General features: G+C 49.0%; 1 protein-coding gene across 2 annotated transcripts in view; it reads left to right on the top strand.

Annotated features, from left to right (window-relative positions):
- Positions 1-19,771, top strand: part of SIPA1L2 (signal induced proliferation associated 1 like 2) — a 69,193-nt gene extending 49,422 nt beyond the window's left edge. Inside the window, exons 16-21 of one of the 2 annotated variants that reach the window (XM_080936611.1) lie at positions 375-594; positions 5,852-5,983; positions 15,421-15,474; positions 15,930-16,053; positions 16,741-16,822; positions 18,606-19,771. In XM_080936611.1, coding sequence (XP_080792737.1) covers positions 375-594; positions 5,852-5,983; positions 15,421-15,474; positions 15,930-16,053; positions 16,741-16,822; positions 18,606-18,752 — 759 coding nt within the window. In that variant the 3' untranslated portion in view covers positions 18,753-19,771. The remainder of the gene's footprint in view (positions 1-374; positions 595-5,851; positions 5,984-15,420; positions 15,475-15,929; positions 16,054-16,740; positions 16,823-18,605) is intronic. The other variant, XM_080936612.1, reaches the window with a different exon arrangement.
- The last annotated feature ends 615 nt before the right edge of the window (positions 19,772-20,386 follow it).

Here is a 20,386-nt window from a genome sequence, read left to right as displayed (position 1 = left end):
TACTTAACGTTTCAGAATTAATAAAGCCATGCCTGTCTACTCAGTGCTAGTATTTCATAGACTGTCAGAGGGGAAACTCTGAAATCCAGGCATGGCCCAGGAGCCTTCCAGGATGCTTGACTTTCCTGAACCAGAAAACTTGAGAAAGCCATAGCACAAGCAAATAACTCTAATTGCATATTTACTGTGGGTGTTTGGTTTGGTTTTGAGATGGTCTTGGTAGCCGAAACTGGTCTTTACTTGCCATATAACCCAAGATGCCTTGAACTCTCAGCAGTGGCCCTGCCTCAGCTTCCTACGTATTTGGGATTATAGGTGTGCAGCATGACTCCTCAGACCTTCCCATTGTCAACACCCTGCCTTTCTGACCCTAGTTTTCATTCTACGGGAACCTGTCTCCACGGAGGTCACTGTACCGAACCTTGTCTGATGAGAGTGTGTGCAGCAACAGGAGGGGCTCTTCCTTCGCCAGCTCTCGAAGCTCCATCCTGGACCAGGCTCTGCCCAACGACATTCTGTTCAGCACAACTCCACCCTACCATAGTACGCTGCCTCCGAGAACCCACCCTGCACCCAGCATGGGGAGCCTAAGGAGTAAGTGAAGGCTGTGTGGGAGTGCTCATGGGTTCCTGTGTTTCCATGTGATCCTCGAGTTAGATCTAGGTATACATGTGGGGTGTGTTGTCAACCGTTTGGCACCATCTCTCCGTTTCCTAAGTCATTTCCAAGTAGCAGACTTCAAGGTGGTTTACATTAAACATTATCAAATGCTGCTTTTACTTTATCTCTGAAGGAAGCAATGTGTAGACTCAGTAACGCTTTCAAAGAGGAACAAAGGCATAGGGTGACCTTTCAGGTTGTGCCAAGCATTCTAGCCCTCCTCTTCATGGTCCAGGTAGCAGGTGGTAACAGGTGGGTGTTGAGAGACCTAGCTACAGCTTTATGACCCTCTGCATATAACCTGTGTCCCTGTGTCCCAGCTCACCCCAGCACCATGGTTACAGGTCACATTTAAAAACTATAATTTTTACTGTCTTGTATATCTGTGTGAACACATACACAAAACACACATACACAAAAACGCACATACACACACAAGCACATATATGTGTAGAGGCAGGGTCTCTCACTGATTCTGGAGTTTTCCATCTCAGCTATCCTGGCTGGCCACCGGTTCCCTGGGATCTACTTGTCTCCCCTGCTAGCACTGTGTATGCAGGCATGCATCACGTGGGGACTGGGGACCCAGACTTGGGTCCTCCTGTTTTCACAGCAAGCCTTTGACCCACTGAGCCATCTCTGCAGCCTCCATGCGTTAGTTTCTATCCCCGGCTTCCATTCCTGTTACAGAGAGGATGGCAGTTGAACTATAAATTTATATTCAGGTTGTTTTTAAAACTTTATCATAGAAAGAACTGTCTTGAGAACCAGTTTAATTTCTGCAGTGTATGTAAACATCCCAGGCTATCTGACATAAGGCTTCTAATAATGTTTAACAAGCTGGGGTGAACCTCATCTTGTGCATTGCTTAGTGGAACATGGTGCCCTGCCCGTTATAAAGCCTCTGAGTTTCTCAATAGCAAAAGTTCAGACAGACACACCTGTGTCCCCGGAGTTCCCTACACTCCTCCATCTTACCCCCACTGCCTCTTTTGAGACAGGGTCTCCCATAGCTCAGGATGGCCACTGAGTGTCTCTTGAGAGCTTTTGTGAAGCTCCATTTTCCACAGTATAAGTGTGACTAACCCTTGGGTTCTGTGTAGCCAGAGTTTCTATTCAGCTCTTCTTTCTTTTCTCCTATGACAGACAGAGTGTCTTAGGGTTCAGTTTCTTAAAATCAATAGTGATGGTGATGATGGTGATTATCACAATGTAGGTATTAGGTTTTCACAGTCTCTAAGCAGGGAAGACTACAGTTTTCCTGTGTTCCTGCTCCTGGAACTGTGCACAGCCTAAGGAGGAAAGAGACAGATGCGCCGCCCCTGTGGCTCCTCTCAGGGCCTGACTCTCGGGTGCTCTCTCTTACCTGGCAATGTGGGAGCTTGAAGCTGCTCAGACACTGCTCTGGGACAAGTGAGAGCTGAAATGTGTAAGTGTATAAATGAGAAATAACACGTGTGACTCATCTCCCCACGAACCCGAGTCCCTTCCCACTGCATCCCCACGAACCTTAAGCATCAGGGATTCAGTTGGAAGGAGCTAGTTCCTAGTTCATCACCACCTGAGGAACCACGACTGTTCTCATCCACCCTCCAAATCATTTACCCTCCTCCTGGTTGTTCCACAGATGCAAAAAGGGGACACAGCCCTGTGAAAATGTGGCCACAGACTGAGTTGCTACAGTGTAAACCCTGATTCCCAGGAGCAAGTGCCTAGGAGTACCTCTTAGATTCTCAGAGAGACCTAAACATTGTGTCATATGAAGACTTGCAGTGTCCTTGTGACATCTTCTAGCTTGGGTAGCAGTTTTCGTTAGACTGATCCAAACCTTTGGCATTGGGATACAACATTGTCACCTATGAAGCTCACATTCAAGGGTATGGTTGCTGTCAGGACCCTTAGCATTTATAACAATACCAATAAGGTCCATCAAGACTGGAGTGACAATAGGAATCCACAAGACTGGTGTCCAGACACAGAAAGTATGTTGGGTGGGCAGCAGGGCCTTCACACTAGCCATTCCTCAAGATCTAGGTTCTCATGCAATGTGGGCAAGAATGATCAGAGACCTTGCCAGGTCCTGTCCATTCAGACAGGGTTAAGCTGACATTGCCCTCTTGTACCCTTGAATGCGCTCAGGCCAGCCATGCCGCTCTGTTCTCACCCCCTCGGGGCCCCCAGGAAGTTACCATTTTGTTTATCTCTCTATAGATAGCATGGGCCTTCTTGGCTCTGTGTGACCCCAGATGCTGTTCTAAGAGTCAGTCACATGCTGCCATATACTCTGTGATTGTGCCTATGGAGCTGCTGGTCAGGGAGCTTGTTGGTGCTGTCACCAGCTGGTCACTTTCCGAGTCTCCTGAGGTGCCCCAAGGCTTTAGAGAGTTGGATTTGAAGAGTAGCCGTGGGTAGCCATGGCAAGAGGGTCTTCTCTCGAAGCCCTGAAGCCCGGAGAACAGAGCAGGTGCAGTGTGACATCAGAGGCACAGCGCTGCCTCCACACGGGTCCTCTGTCATGCCGGCTCACTTGCTGGCTTCCCGGTGTAGAGCCCAGTGATGCTGACAGAGGTGTTCGTGTCAGTTAAAGACACGTAACAGGCTTACTGATTTGAAAATTTGGACAAAAAATTAATTTTAAAAGGCAGATCTTATTCCTAATAACATCATTTCTACTCAGTGGAAGAAAAAATTGTTAAGTGTACCTGATTTTGATTATTGCAAAGGGCACAGGTACATGCTGGGTTGTCTGAGAGGCAGCCAGAGCCTGAGGCTCTCCCTGATCAGGTCAAGCCTCAGGCAGAGGTTCAAATCTACCCACACTCAGCCTTAGCTTATGCCAGTAGTGTGTCAGACGTCTGCCAGCTCCCCCTTGTCACTCAGCCAAATGTCACCTCCTTAGACAGGACTGTGTCACAGCACAACACCTCGCCTGTCTTCTGTATCGCAGTGACATAGCCTCAGCGCTGAGCCCCAGCTGTGTCTCAGCTGTCCCACTCCCATAGTATGATGGAGCAGTCACCATCTAAAGACATCACAGGAGGGGATTAGCTAGAGGGGACTTCTCAGTCTCCTGTCCCTCCATTCCTCAGTGTCAGTCGGCAGAGTCCCCCTCACAGTGGGGGACAGTGACACTGAGCAGCTTTGTGGTATTCCACCCTTGTGCCCTGCATGTCCAAAAGCTGGAGGAGGCGAGGGTGCCGACACTCACCTCTAGTTACACAGGGTACTTCCCAAGTTCCCAGTGCCACTTAGCAGCGTCTGCCCTGTGTGCTCCTGGGAGCAGACTCCAGGCTGGCCAAGGCACGCCTGTCTGTATACCCAGTCACCCACCCCATGCTCCAGTTCTCACAGAAACAGAGCTTGACGTATCTAGTCCAAGTCTGCCAACTGTTTGCTGCTTTGAGTAGCTGAGGGAGTGATCTTTCCACAGGAGAATGTTAACAGCACCTCACCTTCTAAATTAGGACGAGCCACTGTCCCTTCCCTTCCTTCCTTTGTCAAGCCTGCCAGCCTGTGTCCTTACTCTGATGATTCCAGCCACTGTCTTTCTCTTCCCAGCACTGGCCAGTGGCCCCTCCATTGTACCCCAGAGAAGGCCAGAGAAGGCCTCAGACGAGGGACCTCACTGCTGGCTTAACACACACGGGGCCGAGCGCAGGCGCGCACTCTGTCCAGAGGTAGCGAGGCTCCATGTGTCCCTTGTAGGAGAGACTGCAAGCTCATTGGCAGACATCACCACATCTCAGCATGGTCGCCTGGAAACAGCCCTGTCTGGTTGGTGTCACTGTCACTGTGTGGAGTGGGAGCAGACTGTGGGTGTCCTTCAAGGCCACCTTTGCAAATGCTGCCTGTCCCATTCCAGATGCCAGCACCTCACAGTGCCCCTGAAGGATGGAGGTGCACAAATCACAGGTGCATTTGCTTAATTGCGCCCCTGAAGTTAATTGCAGGTTCAGCCAGCCAGGTGGCATTGCTTTGATTGGTCTCATTAGTCAGATGCAGCCACAGGCAGCTGCATGCAGTGCTCTGGGCCGGTTCAGAAAAGGCACTTTGAAGGTGTCCGGTCAGGCCCTTTCAGAATTTATTCCCAGATGAATAATGAGTTCTTAACAATGAGTGTTATTAATGACCTGAGCACTCACGGAGAACTGCATTTCAGGAAGTGAGGGAGGGCTGGCTCCTGGTAAGACAGTGGTAGGACTGTCCTGTGGAGTCAGAAAAGTAAGCCAGCAGCCAGCCCTGCGCATAGGTCATGAGACCCTTCCCTTTCCTTCCAGTCAGATAACTGAAGCAGCCTCAGTGCACAGATGAGAAGAGGCCCTTGCACTGCCTGAGATCTTTACCATTCAGCTTTGCAAACCTTGTTCCTCAGACTCTGTCAGGAAAGAGGTGCTGTCCCCTGTCTCAAGGCAGCGTGAGGCTGTGGCACTTTTTAAAGGGGAACAGCTACCCTGAGAAAACAGGAGCTGATCCCAGGTCACGCAGACTTGGGCACTTCCAGAAAGCTTCTGCAAGAGAGCGGATGCTCCACAGGGCTCCATGCTCACCACTGGCTGCTCTCCAACAGTTGGTCTCGGGTTGGCTCCTTATGACAAGGCTCTGTCTCTTTTGGGCGATAGCATCTCAGGGGTCCCTATTTGAGCAGGCCATGTTTTCTACAGGTTTCTGGGCTACTTTGTGAGAGTGGATGTTGTGTCTGTGCTGTAACCAAACACACGCCATGACTGAGTCTGGACATGCTTTCCACACTGACTGACTCTGACCCTGGAGGGTCAGCACTGCTGATGCTGTGACTCACCCAGGGACTGATGGGCTAAAGATCACAGAACAGACTCTACTTAGGGACCAGTGGTGCTCACACTGACTGATGGTGGTTGTACCGTGCTCTGACTGGCTATGTGCAGATGGTGCAGCAGAGCTGTGACCTACTGACCCTGGGTTGTAAGTGCACGTGTAGACCGTGACTGATGGATTGAGACAGGTTGTCTGTACTGGGGCCTGTGCTGCTCCTATTAATGTACATGTAGGATCTACGGTTCCCATACTGTGACTGACTCTGAGGGCAGCGGCACCCATGTTCTGACTGACTGACTGACTCATAGACTGTCAGACTCTGGGACAGTGGCACCCATGCCGTGACTCTGGTGATGACAGGCTTACTGACTTACACTCTGATTTTGTTTTTACTTAGATGAGTTCTGGTTCTCCGACGGGTCCTTATCAGACAAGTCGAAGTGTGCAGATCCTGGCCTGATGCCGCTGCCAGACACGGCTGCAGGGTTAGACTGGTCCCACCTTGTGGATGCTGCACGGGCATTTGAAGGTAAAGATTCACCCACACCCAGGGTCCTTCTGTGTGCCCAGGGAGCATGCTCCTGCAGGGCCTGTACTGCAGCTTAGGAACACATCTATGTGTTGGATCATCTGGCAAATGTTGAATGCTTTGCCCATCTTTAAAAATGGCAGGAGGGGAAGCATCTAGAGGTGACCAGTCACTTAATAAGTACTTGGCAGAGGGCTAAATCCCTAAATTCTGTTTCTCGAGCCAACTGCCACCTAACCCACAAGCAAACATGCTTCCTTTTTCATATTGTCACTGTCCTTGAAGATGACATGGGATGGAACCCACTGAGGCCAGAGCTTCAGAGTTTGATGATTCCAGCAGGATTGTTTGCCGCTTGCAGGTCTCTACCTGTGTGGGTCTTTGCTCCTTCTAAGTGTGTGGTCAGTGGGCCACCGTGGGTCAGTTGACCCTGTGGTCAGTGGGCCGCCGCGGGTCAGTGGGCCACCTGGGTTGGCTGATTTCTGAGATTCCTTCAGCTGCTGTGCTGCTCTTGGTAACCACCAATGCAGTGACTGCCCAGTTGGAGCTGCCAGCTGGGGAACATCCTTCTCCAGCTTTTGGAGCTGTCCACACAGTAGATGAAGAACCTGCTTCCCCTTGTGGGACATGGAGCCACAACTCTGAGGAACTTTGGCTAGTATTCACGTGTATTGTTTTTCTCATGACTGACCAAAACCTGACAAGCAATGGCTTACGAGAGGACAAACCTCCCTTAGCTTGTGGTCTGAGAGGACCCTTGATGGCGTGGTGGGCAGGCCTTGGCTGGGGAGTGGGCAGTGAGTGTTAGTTCACACCTCAGTGGGCCAGGAAGTGGGTGGGCTATAAACTTCATTCCTCACCTCCTCCCTCCAACATGACCCCACCTCATGTTTCTACAACTTCCCAAAGCACCATCCCCGGCTGGGGATAAGTACACACTAGCCCATGAGGACATTTTACACACTAGCCCACTGGGATATCTCAGACACATTAACCCACAGGGACATTTTACATACTAGCTCACAAGGACATTTTAGACACACTAGCTAATGGGAGATCTCCACACTAGCCCATGGGGACATTTTACACACTAGCCCACAGGAAGTCTTATCTACATGACACTCCAGCATTCTTTCTGCTCCCACTTTACAGTGGATGAATTGATAAGGAGCTGAGCAACATGCTGTCTTGCCTTCTGCCCACTGTGAGACTCAGGGCCTTCCAGCCTAATTAGGGTATGCAGCCCTAGGGCTCAGAGCCCCCATTAGCCCCTGTGACATCAGGTTTCAGGAAAGCAGGTTGAATCATCTCCCAGAGGGGTGTCAGGATACAGAAGACAAAGTCTGGTACTGTACCCTATCCTCTCCTCTTGTGACCTAGCCTGCTGAAGAGGCCTTCTGTCTACTGGGCTGGGGCATGACAGCTGAGAGGGGACACTAAGTCAGCATGTCCTCCCAGCCTCCCACTAGTGAATCTCTGCCTCCGAGAAGTAGTTTGCACGGTGTCCATATCCTTCAGTATTTCACTGTTACAAACTGCTGAAGGGGTGGATTCAGACCTTAGCACTGTGTTGATGTAAGCAGCAGCTGGCACATCTGCAAACAGGATTTTTAAAATAAATGTATCAGCCTATTAGGGTGAAGCATCAGGGTAACTGATTCCTGGGTCAGAGGTCTTAAGTCAGCAGCCCTGGAGCCACTCAGGAAGTTTGCCAGGTTGAACCCACCGGCACTCCCTCAGAAAGCAGAGACTAGTGGGACCCTGCCCTCTTACCCGAGCACATGAGAGGAAGAAGTGTGGGGTGGGGCATTTCACCTAAGTCACGCCAGGAAACTCACTGGCTCACCACGCCTCCTTGAACGGGGTCTTCCCTTTGGTTTGTCAAGGCCATCTCTGCATCTGGGATGTTACATGTTCTTTCATCAGCTTAGGAAAAGTCACACGACAAACAACACGATTCTTAGAAAATCAAAATGAGAATTCACCTCTGGCGGTCATGTGTGCCCTTGACTTGCCTCATTCATCTCTGGAAAGGTCGTGTTCATCTCCAGTGAGCTTAGGTGCTTGGATTCTGGTGTTAGTGGAGAGTGTGGGCAGGGAAGCAGGTTCACCCCACCCCGTTACACCTGTTAGAATGTTTAAATATGGTTAGTGTGGAGAAGGGTACCTATTACTGAGACCCAGATAAGTCACCAGTCCATGAGCACCCACCAGAGAGCAACGTGTTCCCAGGGCTTGCTGACCACAGGCAGGGAAACAATTCAAGAAACTTGAGATGAAACTTGAAATCTGAACTTTGGAAGTATATGAAATATTACTCTGATAACTGTCTGAGAAGAATTAAGAAAGCATAGTTCTCTTTTTTTTTTATTACTGAGTAATCATGAGAAAGGTGGTACCTGGTAAATATTTGGCCTAAAGCCAAAGAGTAGTTCTTAAAGAAATATACAATGTCCACAACATTTTAATTGGAAAAAGTATGAAAACTAATTTAACTGTACTTGAAAAGATTCCAGAAAAGTGCAGAGGGGCTGGGAGCCTGCCGGTGGTAACTGAGCTTTGCACATCATGCAAGCTCTGAGTTTGAATCCCAGCACTCCGTCAGAGCTGCACGCTGACTCGCCTGTCACCCAGCCTTGTTGGGTGAAGCAAAAATAGGCAGATCCAGTAGCTTGCTAAAGAAGGAATGTAATAAAAAATTTATTTTAAAATACAGTAGCAATTAAAGTATCAGTGCATTGTGTAACCGATCAATAAAGACTTTTTCTTTGAATGTTGATTAACATCTAGCAGCTATGTTCCCAAATGGTAGAAGTTGAGCAAGATGGAATTAATGTGAGAGAAGGTCCCTGGGGCTGCAGCAGATCTTCATCTCCCAGAGAAGACATAGGCTCTGCAGGACCTCTCTTGGGCTTGTGTCCTGAGACTTGAGGTGTTTGGGGTCTTGCTGTTCCCTGCAGAATACTGACCTTGGCCCAGGCCTGTCATCCTGGCTTCTTGAAAACCTGAGCAGGAGGTGAGGCACAGCTTCAGAACCTGCCTGGGCAGCTGGAGATCCTGCCTCAGAAGTGAGGGCTCTGGGCTTCATATCTAGTATCACAAGAAACAGAATTTTCCCTAGGAAACTCAGACATAGTTCCCCAGGAATTCCACAAGAATTAGCTTCAAGACTAATGGGAACCTGTCACCAGACAATCTTTAGATGGCAACTCAGAACGTTCCTTGGCCAACGCTCCCCTCTGCCCGTGCCTTAGCTGACTTCCAGTAGGGCTCTTCCTGACACCCTTGACTATCTGTGGGGCTCTAGGGGTCTTTCTGACTTCCTGTGGGGCTCTCCCTCAACACAGTGCTGTTGGGCCACCTTCTCAATGAAGGTAGACAGTGCACCTGGTCCTCTTCTGAGGCCTCTGCTGGACTGGCTCCATTTGCACTGAATTTGAGGTGCCACCTCTCCCCACCCCTCATTCCTTCACACTTTCTCATTACATGTTCTCTGGGTGACACTAAGGAAAGATTAAAAGAAGTTATTGAGGAATGTCAACTGCATAGGAATAAACTCCATGGTGACATAATTGACTATTTATTGCAAGAGACAATGGGGGATGAAGAACAAAGGGCAAAGTGTGGAGGTCACCAAAAAGCCGTCGAGAATGTTCCAAAACCAAGTATCACTCAGGACTACCAAGCTCAGTGAATTGTTTTTAGTTTCAGAGAATAATGGTGCCCTTGTGCAAGGCTTTCCTGAGATCTGGCAGCTTTCTGTGTAATAGAATTCTTTCTTTTTCAAATCTCTTAAAAAGAGCCCCATTTAGACAGCCTTGGTCTGTAAGATCGCAGTGAGAAAGCATACATGAAATAGACTGAGATTATTCATTGTTACAGTCAAGAGTTTAACTAGTTTAATAAAAGAAAAGCTTTAATTATAGTAAGTTATAGTAGGTGAAGTAATTAAGAGTGATTATACTAATTTCCTAAACGTATGTCTAATGGAATTGGGACGGATTTCTAATAAAAGATAGGATTTGAGAGATCCCACCACAGTCTCAGGAAGGATGCATCCTTATTCCCAGATAGTCTACATGATGCAGTTGGGGATCTGTCAATGAGCAGAGCTTCATCAGAAGTTAAACAAGGCAGCTGCCTTAGTTTCTTTCTCACTGCTGAAATAAGATGCCCTGACAGAGCAGTGTAAGGGAAAAGCGTTTGCTCAGAGTCACAGTTCCTAAGAGCTAATAGTCCTCAGTGGCAGAGAAGGTGTCTTAGTCAGGGTTCCACTGCTGGGAACAGATGCCATGACCAAGGCAACTCTTATAAGGACAACATTTAATTGGGGCTGGTTTATAGGTTCAGAGATTCAGTCCATCATCATCAATGAAGGAGTAGGGCAGCATCCAGACAAACATGGTACAGGAGAAGCTGAGAGTTCTATTCATCTGAAGGCCACTAGAACACTGGCTTCCAGGCAGTTAGGGTTAAGGGTCTTAAAGCCCACACCTCTCAGTGACATACTTCCTCCAACAAGGCCACACCTTCTCGTAATGCCACTCCCTGGGCCAAACATATTCCAATCACTAGAGAAGGTGTGGTGTGACCACCCACAGCATTGGAAACTGGTTGGTCCTATTGTGTCCACACACAGGACACAAGACAAGGAACTGGATGTGGTGTAGTTCTGCATTTTGCCCCATTACACTGCTCAGGGGTGGGAAAACACAGCCTAAGAGGCCAAAGTGGGGTTCCCTGACTCCCGGGTGTTCAGTCACCACTGAAAACCACGAAGAGAAGTTGAAAGGGAGGGTCCAGGTCCACAGGCTGGTGATAAGGAGCTGGGGCCAGGGGTTCTCATACTCCTGGACATTAGACACTCCTGGGTCTCGGGAAGTTGGGAACTGAGTTGTGTCAGGGACAGGGGGATGGGAAACTCCAGCATGGCTCATGGGCAATTGTCAAGGAGCATGAATAGGCCTTCTGTGGGCAACTTAGATGTTGTGACTCTGTAGACAAAGATTTTCTCCTTGATTCCAAACTGTTTACTGAGTGCTCATCGTAGTAAATGGGTGCATACCACCTCCCAGAGATTAAATACATTTTCCAAGAAGGGAAGCTTACTGGCTAAATCCTCAAGGCCTCTAGATATCTCATTAGCATAGAGAACTCTGATCTGATCTATGTGACTATAGGTCACGTTCGTATGTGGAGAGTGTGGTCATGTGACAGGGTCTGGTTGGAAGCAGGTGAAGCTCCTACTGTCCTCTCTGGGTTTCAGGGCTTCCAACCCGCTCAAACTTTACCAAGTTTCGTGGCACAGTCCACTGCCCCACAGGAACTGGTTACAGAGCCAGGCTCTAGATCCAAGGGCCCACAGAGATTCCTCTTCCAGCGAGGCTCCACCTCCTAAAGGTGCTTCCTCACGCCTTCCCCAGCAGTGGGACTAAATGTTCACACAGGTGACCTTGTGAAGAACAGTCATGCAAACCACAACAGGAACCCACTGAAAGCACACCCTTAACACATCAACCACATCATGTGGAAAGGGGGAAATAAATTCCAGTGGCTTAAAACTGTAGTGATACTTATATATCTAGTAGGACCAAATGGAAAGTGTTAAAGATTCTAAAATTGCCGTGCAGTGGTGGTGCATGCCTTTAATCCCAGCACTCAGGAAATTGAGTCCCAGAACAGCCCGGGTGACACAGAGGAAACCCTGTCTCAAAAAACAAACAAAAAATCTAAAATTCACTAGATGAGCAACTTTTCGAAGTATTCCTGATTTTTTTAGCTGCTTTTTCTGTATATCAAGTCGTTCCAAAATGTGTGGCCGCCGCGGTTGGCGCTCTGCGCCTTCCAGTGCTGTGCGTTGGCTGTGGCTCAGCTGAGCTGGTTCTTCTGCTTCATAGGCCACCAGAGCACGTGCATGGGGCTTGCCTTGTGGGGCTCATCCAGAGGACTCCACTCCTGTGTCTCTGAAACAGCGAACCCTGGCTGATCTCTGCACCCACATGGGGTCATGGCACTTTGTCATATGTGACGGGATCCCCAGAAGGATAATGGCAGTTCTGTGATGGCTTGTTGTCTGATCTGAGCAGTCCCAGGCTGTGATATCTGCTGTCCTTGTGGGCCAGTCAGGACACAAGGACAGTCATACACAAGGCTGGCGCTGGGGCCAACACCTCATGGCGGGGTGGCATGTTCACACAGCAGAGGAAGGTCTGGTTGGCTCAGATCCCACATGCAGTCACAGGCGCATCAGTAAAGGACACTTTAAGCCAATCAGTGAGATCCAGCTGTGTGTTCTTTGTAAATCAAGCCATCGTTAGAAACACAATGAGAAAACCGAGCCTCTGTTCTGTGTAGAGTCTTTATATAGACAAGGACAGGAGACAGTCCTTTTTGAATTAATTTGAGATAAGTGCAGTTCCAATACAGCTATCTAAAGATATGCTAAGAACTTAATTGCACCCATTTTAAAAAAGATGAACAGTATTCAACAAGAAGCCTATTATAAATCAATAATAATTAAAATAGCATAATAATGATTCAAAAATAGAATAATAAGTCCTTTGAAAAAATAAAGAACATAGGCATCAGAATGTATTTAACATCTAAGTGAGAAAGCAATTTATATACACCATTTAGATTTAGAAACTAGAAAAGTCGACTTTATAAAACTGAATAATAATCAATATCACCATTTGGAAGCTTTAATTACAGAACAATGAGAAAATGTAAAATATAATATGGCCAGATAAAAACATGTGTAAGTATTAAACATTTCATGAGCCTGAAAGAGTAAGTTTTAAAAGGAACATGTGAAGTGTAGAGAAAAGTTTCTAATGTCAGAATGTGTCCAGTGTGTGTGTGAGCAGTAGATGACACTGCCTCTGTACAAACAACTGGTGTATGCGTGTGGCACGCTGAAGAAGACGCACAGTAACTAACTGTGCAAACAGTGAAGAACACACCAGGTAACTGAGTGTGCAAGTGGTGTTGATGTAGATTCCAGTACTAACAAGCTACGGCACTCACCTGCTTAGTGTGCAAAGCGCTTCCGCTGCTCCAGGAAGCCATACAAACACTCGGTCTGTCCTTCTGTGGATTACAGAGCGATCGTCTCCTTGTTCAAGCACGGGAACAATTAATAGCCAGGGCAGAAAACTGTACCATGTCCCCTCCCTAAACCTGAAATCTCATTCCTAAGAATTGGCTGATAGCCAGTATAAAATAATATAGCACAGTTAAAATGAATCAGAAGTAGGCAGGTGACCAAATTGTAACCCGGAAGGCACAGTGTCAGAATGGAGCCATCTCCTTGGTCTCAGAGAGGGTGGTCCAGGTGCTAACGGTGTCAGTCCTGTGCTGTGACAGTCACATTTAAGACCTGGCTGGGTCACATCCAAGCGTGAGTATTATTCCCTACTCCGTTTGGTGTGGAATGTGTCAATGCCCTTTGCCTGTCAGAGCTTCTCAACAGAACTGTAGATTTGCCTGACATAGCAAGAGCCTTTAGCCTCTGCCATGTGGTCCCCAGGTTACCCTTTGCTGCTTGTGATGTGTTTATATATACTTGTGTATTTAATAATTCTTCTACTTTCCAAGAGCAGCACACCGCCCTTAGAAACTGCGTCTGGATTCTTCTGAGCTTTGGGACCATCTCCCAAGGTGCTGCCTGAAGTTTCATTAACTCTGTGACCATCATGGGAAACTTCAGGCACTCGTCAGTGTGCTGTGTGGCAGGGCTGTGGTGTCCTGTAGGCAGTGTGCTAAGTGCATTTCTGATCATGTATTACTAGTGTGTTCACTTAAACCCAGGTTTAACATGGTGTGACCTCATGAACAGGATCAAAGCCAAGTAGAAAATTCTGGCTGTGGGTGAAACTGAGGCAGGAAGGACAAAAGTCCTAACAGTAAAGCCTGGGGAGAGGGTGTGGTCAGTAAAGTGTTAGGCAGACTTGAGGACCTGAGTTTGAGCCACAGACCAATGTGAAAAGTCACATACAGTCACTCTGAGCTGTGCCATCCATGGCACCGTAATCTCAGTGCCTGGAAAGCAGAGGCTCTCGAAGCCTTGGATCTCACCAGCCAGCCAGCTTACCCTAGTCAGCGAGTGGTCCAGGCCAATGAGAGGTCCTGTTCCAAAAACAAGGTTGACAGCATCCTAAGGAATAGTAGCCAGAGTTGACCTCTGGCATGCACACACACCTACATCCACATGAGCGTGCACATGCACATAGGTCCTGGGTTAGTTGTGTCAGGAGCACTGGTGTAACTCTAAGAGTTGGTGATGGTCCACGTGCGACACTCATTAGGCTGCAGGCACTACACCATGTGCCTGCAGCTGATAATCAACTGCTACGTGGGTAATGCGGTTCCCTGTCGGGCTGAGTGGGTACAGGATCTCTGTCATGTGTAGGTTACATTGAGTGTCACAGAAGGTCAATTAAAGGATCCACATGCCCATGGCAAGTGTTAAGTGGGGGCCGTGCAGTTGGAGAACCCTGATGTGACCAGTCACTGGGTGGGCTCAGCAGGACTTCTTCGAGGGCCCAGGGCACTCTCCGTGCCTTCAGAGCTGTGTGGCTGCAGTGACTTTCCATCATGTGTTCCTGGCAGCCTCAGCCTCGCTACCCTTTTTAATTAACTGGTAGTGTGTGACCCTACATCAACCAAACAGGCAGGTCACCTCATTAGGAGGCCCGTGCAGCAGCCAGCAGGAGACAGGGCTTCCAGTGCGCCTGGGTACTGCTCCTTCCCATTAACCAGTCCCTGTGAGCAGGGCCTGTCTCCTCAGTACTCGGTGCTGGCAGATAGCATCTTTCCAGCTGCAAATGCACGCTCACTCGGTCCAGGGCAAGGTGCTGTTCTGTAACGACAAGGTGCTTCCTACCTACCTTGCATCATTGCTGGCCTGAGTTCTGGGTCAGAGTTCAGCCCCCAAGAGGCTGGACTGCGCCTGCTTCCTTTTCTTTCCAACCCAACTTCTTGGAAACATTGAATTCCAAGTTCATAATACCTTGTGGTAAGAGGCCCTGAGTCTCACCTGCTCACAGCTGTTGCTGCTGGCACTACTGGGACCTCTGAGCTTCCGCACAGTTTCTAGTGAGAGGGCCCAGCTGGCTGCTGTCACCACCACTGTTCTTAAATTTGAAGTGTGGATCGTACCTGTCAGTCTGAAATAATGGCATCTGTGATCGATCCATTGTATCAGACACTGCCACCCTATTTCTAACTAAAAGGCATGAAGTGTGTGAGATTACATAATACCTGATTGTGTCTCTTACACACTCAGAGACAGAAGCACACACACCTATTCAAACAAATGTCAGCACCTATGCATGCTCTACTCACACAACCCCCTCTTTCACGCCTTAGAAGGGTCCCTGAGATTCCCAAGGTCAGAGATCTCCCTGTTCACAGGAGAATTCTCACTCTTATTTCAGGTCTTGACTCAGATGAAGAACTCGGGCTGCTCTGTCACCATGCCTCCTACCTAGGTGACTGACACTGGTTCTTGCTGTTCTGTAGACTGTTCTGTATTCCATGTCTGCATGGTGGTGCACATTCCATCCGTCTTGCACGCCTGCATGGTGGTGCACAAGGGTGTGTGCCCTGGCTGTCCTGTCTCGGGGATGTCGAGCTCATGGGAGCTTGCAGCAGGGTCCATCCCCATGCTTATCACCAGCCACATCATCCAGCTTGCTAAACCACACACACCCAGGAGCTTAGCTCCCTGGAGTGTGGAGAACTTGCTCTGAGCTGTGGTGTGTGCACCATACCCTCCCCGTGGAGCACAGCAGGCCATGCTTCTTCATTTTCTGTTTCTCCATTTTGTTTCAAACAGGGCAGTGTGGTAAGGAGGGGCAGCAGATTCCATTCAGTAAATTGCTCTGTACAAAGTCACGGGGCCTGGTGCCTCTCACCAACCTGTCTGTATGTTCTTCATCTCCAGACCAGAGGGTGGCCTCCTTCTGTACCCTGACCGACCTTCAGCATGGACAAGAGCTAGAAGGGGCCCCAGAGTTGTCCTTGTGTGTAGATCCCACCAGTGGCAAAGAATTCATGGATACACCTGGGTATGTAGACCCTCCCTCCCGCTGTCCCAGAACTCAGGGGTCCCAGGCCAAGCTGGAGAGAGTCTTACAATGGGAGTGACCTAGATACCAGAAATAATACCCCTGGTCTGTGTGACCATCACACTGCACAGACAGACCCTGCCTATTGGCTGCCTATGCCACAGAAGCCAACCTCCAGTCAGCTGCCTAATTACTACAAAAGCACCAGGCAATGACCCCTCGTCAGTCAGTCTTGGCCAAGCCAGGCCACTCATTCTGTAGGACACCTAGGAGGGCACAGTTCTTCCTGGACCCTGACCCTTGATCCAACTATGTGCCTACAACTGGCATACATGAGGGACACACCTCCCATTCGTGATGCATGAACTCTGTGAACTGAGTCATGGTTAACTTGCTGGGGAACCTGGTTCTGTCTTCAGGACAAAAGCAAGTTAAAGAAATTGTATCAAATATGGTTCTCAGGACTTAACTCTGGCCTACCTCTTCTCCATTTAAATAAGCCTAGCTTTTGTTTTCTTATCAGCCTTAATGTCTTACTGGTTCTCAGTTCACCGTGGTAGCTATAGGGACCTTGTCCCAAATCGTCAACTTTCACTTAATATTTTCAGGGAAAAGTTTACTAACATGACCACAAGCAATGTCCTGGCCGTAGGTCTCTTAAGTTCTCGTAATTGTACCGTTCTACAGGGAGCGATCGCCCTCCACACTGACTGGGAAAGTTAACCAGCTAGAACTGATTCTCCGACAACTGCAGACTGACCTTCGGAAGGTATGTGATTGCTGGAGTCCACAACAAAGCGCTGTGCCCACATCCAGCCCTTGTCATTCCTGCAAATAGATGGAAAAGAACCCGAGGCAGACCTGGCTCCAGGAAGGAGGCTCCCTCGGTCTCCTCTCGGTCTCCTCTCGGTCTCCTCTCGGTCTCCTCTCGGCCTCTCAGCGGCAGTTGGTGGGGGTTTTCCCTGAAGGCACATAGAGTCCTGCAGACATGTGGAGGCCTCTCTGTGCCTTCAAATGATGAGGTTTCCACGTAGGAAGATTCTGTGAGTGTCTGGGGTTGGTCCTAGCCAGAAGGAACCAGTGAGGAAAATGAAGAGTCAAGTTCTTATCTAGTGTGAAGGGGAAGGAGCTGACCTAGGAAGGGCACTGGGACAGCTTTTATTAAATGCACGTGGGTCTGTGTGTGCACGCACACTCATGGGTTGACACATTTTCCTCTGATGGTCACTGTCCCCCACCTCCAGCTAAAGAACTAAGGTCAAGGGCAAAGGGGAACTGCCAGTGTATATTCAGCTGAGCCAACAAGGCTTTGCTCTCCACTTCATGTTAAGGTGATCCTGGTGGAGCAGTGTGTGTGTGTGTGTGTGTGTGTGTGTGTGTGTGTGTGTGTGTGTCAGCTGCAGGGACCTCCTACCCAAGTCTGCCTGGATAAGTGGTTTCCCAGGCCCTGGGACATTTTTCTAATCCAGCACAGCCCCAGGCAAGCAGACACAGCTCACTGCTCTTTCTCCTTGGCAGACATGGACACCGAGGCAGTTGAGCTTAACTAACTTGGTCTAGATAGGAAATCAAGAAAGAAATTGAGACACAAGGGTCCCGGGGCATGTTAGTACATTAGGGTGTTGTACTGCAGTGGTGATGAGTCCATCCAGAAACAGAGTTTGAGCTGCCTGAGGAGGTGTATGCCAGCTTGCCAAAGGAACAAGATCCTTCCTGGCAGGAGCACTTGGGAAGGAGGCCTGGCAGTGTGGGGCAGGTAGCGGGACATGATCATCCAGGTAGGCTTAGAAAACATGGAGGGGTGGACACCAGGCTTCCTTTGAAAACAGGACATGGCAGTGGGCCAGAAAGTAAAACCGTGAATCTGCACTAGAAGGGGCTGTGGTGTCAGTGCTGATGTGTGGTGCACTGTGTGGTGCTCTGGAGTTGTCCATTAGTGTTGAGAAGGTCTTAGAGACAGGACACATGGACAGGGTAAAGAGTTGGGGAAACAGGGGGCCTTTGAAGGATGAAAGTAGACACCCTGAGGAGGGAAAGATCTCCCAGTGGTTCGGCCCCTGCTCATCCGCTGAGAGGCATAGCAGTGAACCACTAGGAACAGTAGCTGCTGTGACCGCTCGGCCCCTCAGCTCTGGAGCTCTGAAGCCTGTCATGTCTGCCTCATGGCAGAAGCACCGAAAGCAGTTATTTTTAAGGTCTTATTACATGCTCTTGAGGGGCAAACTTTGAAGGCCAGCATGGAGCTACGCCGGCACCAGAAGGCTGGTGTGAGAGGCCAAACAGTTATCCCAGGTTCGCATGGCAGCTGGAGACCTCAGGAGGGGTTGCCTAGCTGTCTCTTCCCGGTAGTGTGGGGTAGTATAGCCTCTGAGTGATAACCTTCCTACGCAGCTGCCCTGGTCCTTCTTAAGAGCATAGGAGGGAGCCAAGAAGCTGGGGTGGCTCTGGTCCCGGTGTGAACAACAAAACTCAGGCAAGACCCCGGGACCCTCATATGCAGCTCAGTGGGAGCAGCTGACCTTGTAACACCATTGTGTTTCTGGTCCACACAGGAGAAGCAGGACAAGGCGGTGCTGCAGGCTGAGGTCCAGCACCTGAGGCAGGACAACATGCGGCTACAGGAAGAGTCACAAACTGCCACAGCCCAGCTGCGCAAGTTCACTGAGTGGTTTTTTAGCACCATTGACAAAAAGGCCTGATCAGCTCACGGCTCCTCACCGTGGGACCATGGGCTGGTTGGTCTGCCTGCCACCCTGCCTACCTGTGGTCCCTTCAAGTCAGCAGTGCAGTTTTTACATGTGCTTTCCACCGCCTGTAGGTAGATGTCTCACTGTCTGTCTGTGTCTCACTGCTCACCCAGCAGGCAGGTCAGGGGCCTGGACGGACAGGCGGGTCGCTGCAGCAGAAGATGAATGTAACTGTCATGGATGCTAACACAGCCTGTGACTGGGTAGTCCCCCTGACGATGCTCTGGCCTCAGCTTCCCTTGAGGAGAGAACTGGGTGTCACTAACCTAAGCAAGTGACCTGCAGAGATGCTAAGCCAGTGTACTATAGCAGGGCTGTGGGATTGTAAAATAAATATGGAGGCAGATAATCAAACGTGTACTTTAATGTTAAAGGTGCTCTATTTTTTTGGTTGTACAGTAGTTTTATTTCCACGGCCACATTATCATAGCAATAAGAAGGGTGCAGTAAGCAGTCTGCAGAGCTGTCAGAGACGAGCCCTGAAGTTTAACACTAGCGCGGACGCTGTTGCCGTGGAGACATATTTATTTGCAGGAGCAAATGGTGCCTGAATCTTAACAGTGTTCTGAATTTTTTTAAGAGATGCGTATGCCTTGTGAACAGCTGGACCTGTCGGTAGTCACTTCCGCGAGTAGTTTGCTTTCTTGTAGTCGCTCTGCACTCAGTCTCTCCTGATAGAGCCCCTGATGCTGAGTACCAGCAGGATCCTGTGTCCAACACTAGATCTGTTTATCTTTGTACAGAACCTCTGATAAAGTGTCTTGTATTTAACACTCTTATTTAAGCTTATTTAACCCTAACTTGTTAATTTTATATGATTCTGTTCCACCTGGGCTAGCTGTAAGGCGGGAGGCAGGCAGTGGCTGAGCTCGCCGGGACCTGACGGAAGCAGGTGGGCAAGCTGAGGACCGGATGCTGCTGGCTAACACATTGTTTGTATTGCTTCTCCATTTTTAACTGTTATATTTGAGATGAACATACATTCTGCTTTTTTAATAAATGTTCAAAAGAAGTCAGCATCAGAAGCGGTGCTCCCTGGTCTGTGTGGCTTGTGATGTGTCCGTCATCCCCGTGAGCTTGCTGCAGGTCATTTGGACCCTGGTCTGTATCCAGAACGGTCTAGCCACCTCTTAGCCTCTTGCTGGTTCAGAGTGCTAGGAATTCACCATGACACTTCACATACACTATACTCTAAGCTTCAAGTCCCTTGATCCCAAGAATATATATCCTTGGAAGGGTCTGGAGGTTCCCATTTTATAAACAGATAAACTTTGACTTGCTGTGAAAACTTGTTCAAGCTTCCTTTGGGGTAGGAAACTAGTTGTTTGGTTTTAAGCCAAGGCCCATTGTAGCCCAGGTTCACTTGAACTCACTTCTCCTGCCTCAGCACCCCAAGACCTGGACTTACAGATTTGTGCCACCACACCAACTCGTTCTATAAATTGGTGTTTACTGCAGGATTTTGGAGTTGTTTTCAAAGTGTTTGTGCAACAAAACAGTAGCAGAAGCTTAACCATGTTCCACACGTCTGAAAGTTCAGTCATGACAGCCACGCGCCTGGCCAAGTCCTTGATGTAGAGCAGCTA

Source organism: Micromys minutus, assembly GCF_963924665.1.
Source record: "Micromys minutus genome assembly, chromosome: 24".
In the NCBI taxonomy this organism is placed as follows: Eukaryota; Metazoa; Chordata; class Mammalia; order Rodentia; family Muridae; genus Micromys; species Micromys minutus.
The sequence above is the reverse complement of the archived record's forward strand: the minus strand, read 5'-3'. Positions and strand labels throughout refer to the sequence as shown.